This window comes from Sipha flava, unplaced genomic scaffold (genome assembly GCF_003268045.1).
Source record: "Sipha flava isolate LNK unplaced genomic scaffold, YSA_version1 73_pilon_pilon, whole genome shotgun sequence".
Classification (NCBI taxonomy): Eukaryota; Metazoa; Arthropoda; class Insecta; order Hemiptera; family Aphididae; genus Sipha; species Sipha flava.
In genome coordinates this window covers 3,797,089-3,811,709 of record NW_020273613.1, presented here as the reverse complement: position 1 = coordinate 3,811,709, position 14,621 = coordinate 3,797,089, and the positions used below count along the sequence as shown (strand labels likewise).

The 14,621-nt window shown below is 29.7% G+C and overlaps 1 protein-coding gene across 2 annotated transcripts; it reads right to left on the bottom strand.

Moving 5' to 3' along the window:
• Positions 1 to 607: 607 nt before the first annotated feature.
• Positions 608 to 14,333, bottom strand: LOC112692388 (NADPH-dependent D-xylose reductase II,III-like; the record flags this gene model as incomplete). 2 transcript variants are annotated; one of them, XM_025567046.1, is given in 8 exon segments in its annotated part: positions 608 to 821; positions 879 to 976; positions 1,611 to 1,770; positions 1,849 to 2,093; positions 2,199 to 2,384; positions 2,490 to 2,657; positions 13,580 to 13,603; positions 13,841 to 14,333. In XM_025567046.1, coding segments are annotated over 8 exon segments (990 nt in total). In that variant the 3' UTR covers positions 608 to 775.
• Positions 14,334 to 14,621: the final 288 nt, after the last annotated feature.

Here is a 14,621-nt window from a genome sequence, read left to right as displayed (position 1 = left end):
ACTACCGTAGCGATAGTGGCCATAATCAGTTCATCTCTATCCAATGGAGAAATCGATTTGAATACATTTATAGTCAAAAACCGATAGACAAACCATAGACAAACCGCACGAACGGTTCGACAGTATGGTATAATTTGGTTCACGTTATATTTGCTTGGAGTAGTTGAAAATAATTTCGGGATTTTAGTGTGTGTATAATTTTAAAGAGAGACACATCAGTAGGATAACCGATCACAATGTAATCCGTAAATTTTCAGAAGCCGTTTTAAATAATTACAAGGGGTAACGTTTTCATCTAGTCAAATAGAATTTTGTTGTTTACTTACCTTTTGATTTTGGGAGCATTGGAGGTTGCAAATAAAGAGTACAAAATATCAAGGCTTTGTTTGGAATAACATACAATGGTTCTTTAATTATAATATATTTAACTAATTTCTAATCAAACAAATTCTTACAATTATTATTGTTTGCGATTTATTGTTTACAAAATAAAATGTAAAGAGTAATTTGTTAAACATACGCGTATATTCTATTAATATAGTTGTATGAAATAAAATATTATATTAAATATTAAAATTTTTGACGAAATCCCCGTGTTTACCGTGAGTATATTTGGACGAATTGTGTCATCGCGTGCCAAAATGTGCGTAGACATGTTCTAAGAATCTCATACACCTTCGTTGTTTCGTGTCACGGTATCGCTCGAATCGTTTTCGACCGTTAACCGATTGTTGTCGACTACAATGATATACTATAATGTCTGCACGTAGCACAATCAGCAGTCAATCTTTTCGAACGGATATTCTGGATGATCGAAAATGCTAGAAACAAAATAATGGATTAACTATACAGTGGATTTCGTCATGGGATTATCTTACTTGTTGAAGAAGTTAAACCGTATAATCCGCCCGGGTTCTCCTGCATCTTGATTCTTTAGAGTTTCCATATCTTCCGCGTCCAACTCAAAGTCGAAAAGCTTTTAGGAAAACAAAACGATTAACTATTTGCAGTGGTACATAGTTAACACGCAGTATATTATAACCGCTATTATAATATTATTTAACAATTAGAATATAATAAAACACATATTAAGAAGGAAAACGAAATTAATGGGGCACCTATTCAGACATAACACATTTATGAAAAATATCTTTGAAGGAAAGATCTTGGGAAAAAGATCTAGAGGACGCCCAAGAACATCATATTTCCAAGACTTCAAACATCTCATGGAGGTCACAACATATTCAAAATTGAAAAACATGGCAAAAGACAGAGACCTATGGTTATCACGACAAGGCGAGGCCTTTAGATGATGATGATGATGATGAATTGGATGGCAATATCAGTATAATACGTTGAAATAAAACTTAAATGGACAGTGTAGTTTTAAAATGAGTTACAATAACGATAGTGGAAAGCTATAATACATTTTTATTTTTTATCGATAATTGATATTGAAATATCGATATTATACAGATACGTCTATGTATTCCTCTATCGCTCTTGTTTCGCTTACATATGTTAGAACTCATTTCAATAACTAAAACGAGTTGACTATTTAGTTATTAATGTCATACATCAGTCCATACATCATAATCAGTTATTCGAACCTTTATGTTTAACGCCAAGCGTTCTGGGTTTGTGCTTTTTGGTATGACCACGATATCCCGCTGGACGATGTACCGCAACAACACCTGGGATGGAGTCTTGCCGTGTTTTTTTGAAATACTTAACACCTCTTCGTTTTCCAGCATTTCCGGTAATTCTTTCCTGAAACAATATACCCTCGTAGTTATTGAACGTCCTACAGTCAACGCAACTCGTCTGCTTAATTGCTAATGTTATTACGCCCAATTGATCGCCATCTTTTCCCGGTTGTTTTTCGATCCCAAGCACGAGTACGCGGTCACGACGATTCCGTTGTCCTTGCAGAAGTCCACAAGTTCGGGCTGCTGAAGGTACAGATGATGCTCTATCTGCAGATTGTCGGGCTTGATCCTGCAGTTGTCAAGTACGTTTTGTATCTGTTTGATGTTAAAGTTCGACAGGCCGATCGCCTTTATACGACCACAGTCCACTTGTTTCTCCAATTCCTAGAAACAAGAATAGTGGTCATGAAATTCGTCGGTCGATCACGTTATACGATCGACACAGATAACGATAAATCAATTATGGTATCGCATAGGTCCGTTATTTACTTTCCACGTAGCCAAGTTGTCCGTACTGGGGTCTATTTTCATGGTGCCGTAGTTCGATTCGTCTTCCGCAATCACGGTGAACGGAGTGTGTATCAGGAACAAGTCGATGTAGTCCAGTTGTAAGTCTTTCAGTGATTTCTCTACAACTCTATCGACGTCACTGGCACGGTTCGAGAAAGGAGGAAGCTGCAAATACGTTCGGCGGTTATAGATATGCCTTACACTTTGTACTTATGTTCAACAATAACAATCAGTGTTCGGAATACCCAATTCCAATCGCTGATCATATACCTTGGTGACAATGAACAACTCGTCCCTGGTCACTTTGCCCGACGAGATCCATTCATTGATAACCTTCCCAATGACATGCTCGTTCTTGTACGCAACGGCCGTGTCGATATGCCTGTAACCACTTTTCAGAGCAACGTTTAACGCTGATTCCAAAACGTCGTCTAAAGCCTGTGACATAATTATAAAAAATATTATAATTGATATCAAACAACTCATTTGATTTTTAATACATTTATGTACGGTGGTCATGCAATAAATACAAGCATTTTATTTGTATTATTACTGTATATTGTCTAATTTTCAGTAAATATTTCAACGTGTAAAATACTTGATCTACGCAATGGCAAAAACTTTTCATTATTTACACCGTTCAAAACAATAAAAGAAAATTTATCAAAATAAATGTGTCTAACCTTAAATTTACATGATATATAGTTTACAAATCATTTTAATGTACAATATATTAAATCATGCAACATAGATTTATAATATGTTTTTATAATTTTTTTTTTTAACTTACCAGCGAGTACGCTTTGAAATTTACCTTAAAATTATTTGCTAAGTAATAAAAAGAAATAATTGTGAATATTATATTTGATTTATTTCTATGAATATGTAAAATATCAAAACAATGTTTTTATTATAACATAATATTATCACTTTTGTATAAAGTGATATTGTTTTGATAACTGTATTCAGTAAATATGACGAAACCATAAAAGTATCAATTAAATTACAATTAATGAGAAATCAACATAAGAATCAATTAGAAATTATAAATATATAGAAACTTGAAAAATAATTTGAAAATTTAAATAAAAACTGATAGAAAATTGCCATCGATTATATTGAGCAAAACTAAACTTTTTAATAGGATATGAAAAATGAAATTCGTATTTTTGTGTGTCTATACATGGACTTTTATGTTCGATTATATTGTTCAAGAACAAGTTGTAGGTTTACGTTTTCATCTAAAAACTTCTTCTAAAATTAAAGATTTGAATAAGATGTTAATATTTTAATTAGACAAGGAAAATATATTATTATCATTGTTTTCATGTTAATTTGTGTTAAAATTCAATAACAAAATTATTAATATAGTACGTTAGTTATAGAAATTAAATTGAAGGTGTTGAAAAATAATTAATACCTAAAATACTTTTTATATGAATGAGAAAAAATTCTTTGTAAACCTATGTAAATTCAAGACAATGGGAGTAACATAAATATTTTCTCGTCTTTAACTGTCATCTTTATATTTACTATGCTTATTAAAATAATTGGTTTTTATGATGGTTATATGTTTACCCTAGTCTAATAATTGAAATGTTTGATCTCACCTTTGACTGTACAAGTTTGTACTTCACAATTACAGTTATTGAAAGAATATTTCTAATTAAAAACTGGTGAGTATCAAAAATGTCTAAAAATACAACTTGATGTGTAATACTAATATATTTAAGTTTTCAAACTAAACAAAATTTAAAAAAAATCGTTATTATTTGTTTTGATATATATCATATCATGATGATATAAATTAATTGTTTTGTTCGTTCGTAAAGTAAAAAAAAAAAAAAAAATGTATGAAGAAAAAAGTAAAACAAAATGTATATTTTAAATAAAATATTGTAATAGAACGGATGTATACAATAACACTTTAAATAAATAAGAAAAAATGTGTCTATTCTTATTTATATATATATAAAAAAAAAAACAATTGAATAAAGCGTGTACACCTAACCTAACTTTGTATATACTTTACCGAAATCATTTTTGGTTTTGCGGGAAACTAGAAAATATTGGTTTTACAAAGATGCGTTTTTATTATTAGTTTATTCGAGCGTTTGCAAATACCGTTTTGAATGAAAGGAACTCTTCAAAAGTGTCATACTGTTCGTCTTAAAGTGAGGAATTCAACACAGATGTTGCTTCGAAGAGGTCATTTTTGGATTGTCATTAAAGTTTTATAGAAAATTTCAAAAACAGTCGCTTATACGGTAACACATGGATTCGGGGGTTAAGGGAAACTTTTCGGACTCTTTTAAAACTTTTTCTTTTAAATCTAGCAACTTGAATTGTCATTCATATTATTTATACCAACGTTTTATTTAAGTTCCAGATATTTTTTTTTTCAAATATGTTTTATATGTTACATTTGAAGGAAGTTATGATTTGTCACATTATTATAACAATAAATTGTATTTTTTCACCTTTTACCCTTATGTTGTCAAGATGTGAGGGAAATATATACAAGTTATTTTGGAAAATATTAATTTAAATATAAATATCCAATCACACAGATTTCATAACACTATTATTTTTCAGGAAATAGACAAATGTAAATAATTGGAAAAATAATGAAGTTCTAATTTATTCAATGTTCAATGACCACATATATATTCCCTAGTCGAATAAAAAATAATTCAGTTGTTAATATATTAATTCGTTTGCATGTACTTTTATTTTTCTCTGTTTATTCACTGGAATAAAATCAGTTTTTACTTTTAACACAACGTATTTTATAATTACATTTTATAAACTGTCATATATTTTAATACAAAATATTTATCGACCAAACTTAATTTTCAATTTATATTTGAATTTATTTATTGTTTTTTGGTTCACACTGTGATCAATTGTATTTTTAAAGTTTAACATAAACATATTATACAACTTTACATTTTTGAATTACATGAAACCATTATCATTGCTGACAGAACATTTAGGATTTTCATAATATTTTACAAAAATGAAAAGTTTAAACATCATGTCATACGAGTATTGAATTTTACCAACTCGAAATTTAACTATATGTTACATATGATATAATTATACCATTTCCTTTTTAATATTTAATACTAACTGATATCCAAACCAAAACGTTTGAATTAAGAAATATTATTTAAACTTTTTTGATTTTTTAATTTTTAATAAATATTTAGCAATTTTAATTTGCTTTTAAGCCAACCAATCAACAAATTAAATTAGTCGTATACGTGTATAATCTATGAATCACACCATTCGTTCACGTTAAGCTGGTTAAAAGAATAATTCAACATTTATTATTTTTAATAATAATATAATGTTATTTTTAATTCTATGTTTACTTAGCATCTTTAAATATTTAAATTTCGTTCTTTAATAAGTATGCAAAGTTATAGACTGAAGGTGAAAATATTATATGAAATATTTTATTTTTTTTTTAAATAACCAGCAGCACCATAGGCACCATTCAAAGCACAAGATTTAATAATATAATAAGGCTCATGAATCTTCGCTTAAATACTAAGATTTTTACAAATTTTTTCACATTGATATTTACTTTTTGAGACTTAGTAGTATAATATAATGGGCGTGTATAGGTGTAAACAAACTAGAGAATAATAAAATATACAGTAAAGTGTAAATTTAAGAAAAACTAATTAAGATAATAATTATTTACAATATGGCTTTCTATATTTTATTTTGTAGATTCGCTTCTTTTATTATTTTTATTTTATAAATTCGACGATAACTGCGAGTAAGGTAAAATTTTCATAGAGAGACTCTCATAATTTCAAGTATATTTATCGACATTATATTATCTGAATACATACAACATTGTGGCCTTATGTGTTTTATGGTTATTTGAGTAACGCTAGCTGGACAATAAAATAATTCTTATAGTTGCTTATATATTTTAGCTGGAATTACGAGTTTTTTATTTGACTAAAAAATAGGGAATCAGATAAATGCAATATGATCAACCGAGTTAATTGCAATGTAATATATAGTACTAAGAGTGTAGGTAAAGATTATTTATGGAGAGGGGGGTTGATGTATTTAAGTAATAATTATTCTTGTTATTACCAATTTATTTAATAGCTGCGATTTTGGCAATGGAGGGGGGGTTAAACCTCCATATCTAAGTATACCAGATATAGATACACCAAAGTATGAGTCTATGAATAGATTAATTCGATGACCTTTCACGAGTAGCACACATAATATTATATAGGCTTACATTCGTCATCATATTTTATATTGGCCGGGCAAACGTGTTGTCAGTTTTTTTTTTTAACAATAAAACGATACTTAAAGTAATTTTGTACTGACAAGTCTAAAAAAAAAAAAGTAATTTATTTCCAATTCATTAGTATAATATATAGTTGGAACCGATGAATAATAAAAGTGTACCGATCACATTGTTGTTGTACACGTAAGCCATAGCTATTATGTTGGCTTACTCTACGTGGGACTATAACTCAACAATACGTTTTTGTTGGCGCATCATCATATTTTATCTAAATATATGACATGCATATATCTTTGAACTACCAAATTCATAATAATATCATGCCGAGTGGCCCGAAAAAAAACATAAATAATTAATAAACATGTAACAATATATTGTGAAGATTATTATTTAGGTCAAATGTTTATTGTGTGAAAATTTGTAAATCATTAATTTAACGTTAAATATATTATATTGAACTTGTATGCTTTTAATTTTATAAAAAATCACTTGTTTGAAAAAAAAAATATTTTTCTATCGATTTTTCAATGCTTTTCGAGGTTATTACATTGTTCACTACAGTTAATTTTATTCATGTAACTATAATCAAGCAATTAAAGGTATCAACAATTATATTTCCCAGTAAATTATGTGATATTTTTATAAATTGTTTATTCATAAAGTATGTAATTCATTAATTTTCATATTATTACGTGAAAATATATTTTTAATTAATTTAATTGATTTAACGCGGTAGATACTAATGGCATGACATATACTGTAATGTGACAAACAATTTTATTTATTATTTAATCGACAAAAATTATGGTGATATATCATACATTATCATTAAAAATCAAATATGAAAAATTCTATTTTTTTTTTTTTGTGTATATTTCACTCTATCATAATTTTTATACAAATGAATAAATTAAAAGTAACCAATAATATTACCAATATTCAAAAACTACAGGTACTCAACTAAACAGTGACTGATTGGACTATACCTAAGTCATTCTAAATCTGTTATATTCTCTATTTATTTATTTAGCGTATGGTTTATGGTGGTTACATGCATTATATTAAATATTATATGGTAACGTATAGTAAATTGAATTAGTGTATAACAGATGAATAAAAAAAAATAAAACGAAAGTAGGGTACTTAGTAGTATATTTAATAGTGAACAATATTAGATAAATATTGGTAAAGTACCAAAACAGTATATTTGATAATAGAGTTTAAGTTCTAGTTCCTTCAGCAATTTAATAAATATGGAAGGAGGCTGTGAAACAGTCGAATCTGGGACTTCGATAGGCGTGTATAGGATATAAAAAAGCTATGTGGTGGATGTCTGCTTCTCCGCTTCACAGTCATATTCTGGTGAGTTTCTCATGCCACATAGGAATCTGCACATCTATCGTGCGAAGTTCTTATTCTAATAAGTGTGTACCACAGATTGTGCTGTAAGTCAAATCATGTGGATATATGTCCTGGTGATATGTTACTCGTATCTAGGATATTGTCGTTCTCTACTGTGGCTGCTCATGTTTGTTTTCAGTTCATCATCATATCAAAGTTTGTAATGATTAGATCTTTAGATCTAATTAATTAGATGTTTTTGATGAGGGGTTTCTAAACTTCAATCGTATTTTGGTCGCATCATCAATAAAATATTAATGGGCAATTCGTGATTGAGATTTATTTTTGAGAACTCTTTAATTTAGGCATTCACTCGGCGAATTGGTGTCGGGCAATTTCTGTTCATTTTGGAAGTCAGTGAGAAAGTGTCGATTTTATTGTTTCAGATACTAGTCTCATGGTAGTATTAAGTTGGGTGTCAACTTTTGCCACATGGGCGCTGTTTAGCCAAACGAATGCGCAGAATTCAGCTACTGGATAGACCAGACCAAGAGCCGAGGCACCCCAAGATGTACCGCAGAGTTTATGTATTATATTGTTTCTGAACCTAAGTATGGGGATAGTAATTTCGAGGTGACTTTTGAAAGATAGTGTGCGATCCTGATAAGCTTGATATTCTCAATATTAAATTCTAATACGATCGCTAGAATAGCAGGATTAAGAGGTTTAAATCTCTCAATGGCTACATTCTTATTAGCCTTATTCAGTTTTCAAATATTAAATACTTTAATTAGTATGTTCTTTTATCGATTTGCATATTGATATACTGTTATGACAGGAAATTGATTGGTGGAAATATATTTGCTAATAATATCGGAAATTTTCAATAATTATTTTTACTTATTCTATCAGTAACTATAATTAATGATTTTAATTACTAACTATTGTAGTTAACTCTGTTAAAATATAATTGAAATGTTATACATAATTTGGAAAATTAATTGTATTTCCAGTGCAGGATTAAGAAAAAAGTTAATATTTACGCTTAAGCACAAACAGTTCCTCTGCTGAGACATTTAAAAAATAACGTGCAGGATCTTTTTCATACCTGGTCTGTATGGTTCATTAGTAAATGGTATTAACCAAAGTATGCATAATTAATTAAAATATAATTTATAAACTTCACTTTATACGAGATGTCACGTATTCAAAATTTTTTTTCGTGCAAATTGGTCCAAACAACAATATGGCTCATCTCTATATTTTTTTTTTGAAAAAATAAATAGAAAATAACAAACAATTGTATTCGATTAATAATCTGTAATAAACATTTTTAATTTCCTTGTCAAAATTATATATGGTGATTTATAATAATTAGGTAGAAATAATTTACCACGGATCGAGTGAAATGGTCTTGGACTAGTGAGTAAAATAATGGAAACAATCAGCCAAGTCCCCAAAAATTAGTTGAACAAATCATAAATAAAAAAATATGAATGCCATTAATATGTTATTCATATCGATTAACGGTATTGCCTAATTTGTTACCGAAAGTTACTTTTTAATCCAGTATCGTGACATTCATTGGTATTTCTGAAAAATTGTTCATTCAGAAATGAACTAATTTAATCTCAGAAGATTAAACATACTGTGTGGAAACGATAAAATTGAATAAATTTATTGATTAAACTATAAAATTTATTTGAGTACTCAATTTTATCTGCTTTTTTTAAAGCTCTTCACGTTTTTAATGTATACTAGAGCACAACACTTTTTTCCTTAACGGTTCCACCTGGTACAATATAGAAGTCTATATACTATTGTAAACAATATAAATTTTTTAATGAAACTTTGACACTCGTAATTATATCGATTGACTCGTTATCATAATACTAATATAATAATATTTATGTATTTCTCGCCGAAATATAAAATAACTCATGATAGGTATGTTTGAAGAGAAATAAACATGCAAGTAATTAAAAAATATATATACCGATATTCTAATAAGAACAATTGAATAATTATGACGTGTTTTTTGTAAACAATTTCTTCTGCCGTTTAATTGGTTTTGATTAAAAATGACAAGTGAATAATGAATAATTATTATTTTAAAGCATTTAATACATAGTTTTAATGCCCTTTAGTTGCATTTGAAAATGATACTACGTTTGCGTGACAAATAAATTAGGTTATTTAATCAGTTATATTATTCTGTTAGACGAATAAATAAAATCGTAATCAATAATTCACAAAATAATAATATACGATTGACGGTAAAACATGAATGAAGTGAACGCGAGTCCGAACGTACGGCCAGCAATGTGGTCGCGTTCGATTTCACAAAACGATTATACGATCACTAATCATACGTCATTAAAGGGAACCCATGTTGCATATTGTATTGTTTTTATCGAGATCATTCGTATAATAGTATATACGCGATACGCCTTTCTTATACATGATTCAGAATACAACAATTTACGATCATTTCAAGCAGCACACGATTTTATTATTGTTATTATTTGTTAATTATGCTACTATATTATTATAATGTTTTTCCGTACATAATATACCCTTTTCGATAGAAAAAAGTAGAAAAACTTGTATTTGTGTAGTAATACGTTGCGCATTACATTTCCAGTGGTATGTACGGAGGCTCTGTTTTTAGGACGGTAATTATTGCGACAAGCTCTAAGTTACGACGTAGTGTAAATGCGCGTAGGAATTTTATTCGGTGTGTGCAGAAAAAATTGTTCCAATAGGGTTTTTTCCTTGTTCGAATACAACCCAGTACAATAAATATTTTCTCTAAATTATAATAATTGCAATTCATTTTTTAATTATTATTCATCAGATATATTGTTACATGAAAAAAAAAATACTAGAAATCAATTTTGATATTGGTGTATGAATATTTTACGTGACTTATGTAGTTATTTATTTAAAAAATGCTTATGTAATTTATTTTCACGATACACTATTATGGTAGGTATACTATATATTAACTTCGATTTATTATATTTGAATCAAATTTTTAAATAAATCAAAAATATCAAGTACCTACTCATCCCGCATATACCTATGATATGTAGATACAATAAACCAGGGCTTCAAATCGGTTAAAACCGTTTTTTTTTATTAACCGGTTTTATTGGAAAATGTGTATAAACGAAAACAAAAATGGAACCACAATTACTAATTTTATAGAACGAAAACGAAATAGTTAACCAGAAAAATATTTTTCGTTCTCGAACGGAAATAAATACATTTTTAATTACGAAAAATAATTAATATTTAATTTTAGTTTTTACGCATTTTGTTAAGTTGGTCAGCCTATTTTGTTTGAAAAAAGACAGATAAAAATTATTAGATAAATATAAAATAATTCGCAAATTAATAATTGAACAGTTGGTAAGTGGGACTACTCGTTGTAGCCCCACAATACTGTAGATAATACGTGAACACGATTAATGACAACCAGAAACCACATTGTTTATTGTTACAATACCGCTTTTAATGGACGATGGTGTATCTTAAATTGTTTCAAATATCTATAAATTTATTCAACATTTTGAATTAATATGGTTTTTCTTTTTTGTCCTACTCGATAATAAATATTGCAGTTATGTCGTTTATGCATAAACACATGAGTGTTTGTATATTTAATATTGTAATAAGAGCTTAAAAATGTGTATCATATTTATATTTATTGTTTATTAATATACGTCCTCTAAAGCTGAAAAAAAAAATATTATAAATATATAAATTATGAACTTATTTTAAGAATATCTCACGATAGTTGAATTTTCTAATTAATTATTTCATAATTATGGCAATGAATTGTCTGAGGTACAAAATTATTATAAAAAATATATTTTTTTAAAAAAAACAAAATTAACCAGTTTTATTACATTAAAAACCAGTTTTTATTTTTAAAAACCGAATAAAATAGTAGATAAACTAAAACCATTAACCACAAAAAATCATTATGGTTTGAAGCCCTGAAATAAACATATAATTTATTTGAAGGTTTAATTGAAGGTTACTAGAAATGTTTTCCCTGTTTTTGATTTGGATAGATTCGTGCGCAACGAACGAAACACAAATATTGTTTTTAGAAAAAATAACTTGTTCTCAAGTTTCCAAGGAAGTAAGATCTAGATTGAGCTCATTTTTCCTTGAAAACTTACATAGAAGATGATTGAAAAACCTATAGAAAAATTAACTTAAAATTTTGTATTCTCGTGATATTATAAATGTATGTGAATAACCGGTTAAATTAATGTAATATCAGTCGTAAAGTTTTTTAGCGCATCGCCTGCAACGACGTGGTTTATTCGTCGGAGTTATCTGTAGTTTATAATATTTATCAAAAATTGTATTATTTTCCTATAAGTAAATATTATAATAATGATAAAATTCATGTACGTGTTTAATTGTTAAAATATAAATTAGATAGTTTGATTAGTAGTTCGTCGTGAGAGATTTTTTTACTAACGGTTTTAACGACAAGATGATATGTAGGAAAAACATCAGAAAACCACCAATTATAATAAACTCGTAATATTTGATAACCTATATAATATACTAACCTAAATGTGAAATGATTTCTGTAAAACGTTCAGAATTTCAAATGAATTACTTGATTTGTTTTCACAATATATTAATAATTTGAATGTGAGTAAATTCATTAAAAATCGAAAAAAAAAGACGAACCCAGTAGGATTAAATATATTTTGGTGCTTCCACATTTTTTTTACAGTCAGACATCAATCGTACTTGGTCCACCGATGAACTTGATTTTAATTTCAAGGACGTTATAGTTGTTCATTTATAAATAGGAATAACTATAACATCCCCTATAGGAGTCACCACCATGACACGTACTACCGGTTGTTTCACAAAGATTTATTAATTTAAAAAGTGCATACATATAGAGGCTTATGTAATATTTAATGCAAATTTCTTACTAAAACCTAATCCTTTAAAAACACCTTAATTTAATTTCGGCACTAATTTGCTGTTAATTCACAAAAAAAAAAAAAAATAATAAAAAATAAAATAATGGCCAGTCAAAAAAAAACAAAAACAAACAACTGTTTGAAAAATCTTTACCAATTCGTTCTGGTGCATACAAATGGACGAGTTAATATTGTTTTTTTTCCGCGCGTCGTTTCTGCGCACCGAGACGTACCGAGACATACAGATCTATTATACAATAATATCATAAAAAATCGTATATGGCGTGGCATCGTTTACCATACATAATATGACATGTAGTATAATATATACTATATAGGGTGCCACACGAAGATGTGCATATTGTTAATTTTGCTATCGGTTGTTTTTGAATTATTTTTAAATACGAAACTCCGTGATTTTCTCGATATTTTCACGGCACATGTCTCTCACGTCAGAACAACTTTTTAGATCATCGTTTAGTTATTTTAAAAATATCACATCTACCGAATGCTCACGACATACCGGTTCGAAAACCATTAGATCGGGTTAAGTCGTAACAAATCGTCGTCGGGACACGTTGCGCACACGCTTAACAAGTGTAAAATACGAATCGTTTCGATGGTTTGTGTTTTATAATGCGCCATGAGATGACAGTGTATTTACACGTACATGTTTGAAATTGTCTACGCGAATAAATTGTTGTTGTTTTGCTGCTCGTGATCGTATACGTATGTACAATGTTACCGTGCGTGTTATTTTTTCCACCTACGTCTGAGTCTTCGGATTTTTCCACCTGGTCCCGTTAGAACACAACAACAACGGTAACAATACGTGTGTGCGGTATACGGTCAGCCGGCATGTCCGAGGATGATTCGCAGACGGATTAAGAACCGCAGTACGGGCAGCAGCCGACAATTGTATGCAAAACAGCGGAAACAAATCGTCGTCAACAAAATTGTGACCGTCACCATTACGGCAGTAACACATCGGTAGTGTATCGATTACGCGCGTATATGTTGTACGGACTCACCTGCCACGTCCCGTAGCCCACTATCGGCATGCTTCCGCCCGAGTTCAACTTCAAGCACTTCATGGTCGGCTATTCGGCTGGTCACGCGTCGTCCGTCTGCTGGTCGTCGTGTCTGGTGTACGAGTGAACGTTGACTGTTAGGTTGTCGCGCGCGTACACGTACCGTTCGGCTTCAGCGGGCGAACGCGTCGTCTATACACGGTCCAAGGTCGATACAAAGCGCACGCACGCACGTGACGAACGCGATTCTTATACCGCAGTTTTTATACCTGTTTAACCCACCTCCATGGTCGGCACGTTAAGGAGGCGGATGGGTTTACGCAGTCCGTCGCGAACGTTTCCCGCGGACGACGCCGTGTTATTTTTCTTTTTCGATACGTTTCCGATTAGGTTTTCCGTTTTCGTTCCGGCCAACCGTCGGTGCACGGTTGGTATACTGCAGGGACGGGCAACTCAAAGTTACTAGAGGGCCAATTTTTAGAAAATTAAAATCCAGCGGGCTAAAGCATAGGGAAAAATAAAGGCCAATTAAAATATGAATTTTAATTAGCATTTATGTACACCGAAATAATACATTTAACCGACACGACAGCACAACACGAATGATACAAAGAAACTGATAGTTCGGTACAAATAGCTGTTTGAAAGCTGTACGTAAACATACATATGACATTTAGGTATTTAACAATGCTTAATAACGGATAGTAATTAATATATCGATAAGATAAAGTATAGACGATAAACTTCAAAATTGTTTGATGTAGGTAATTTGAAAACATAG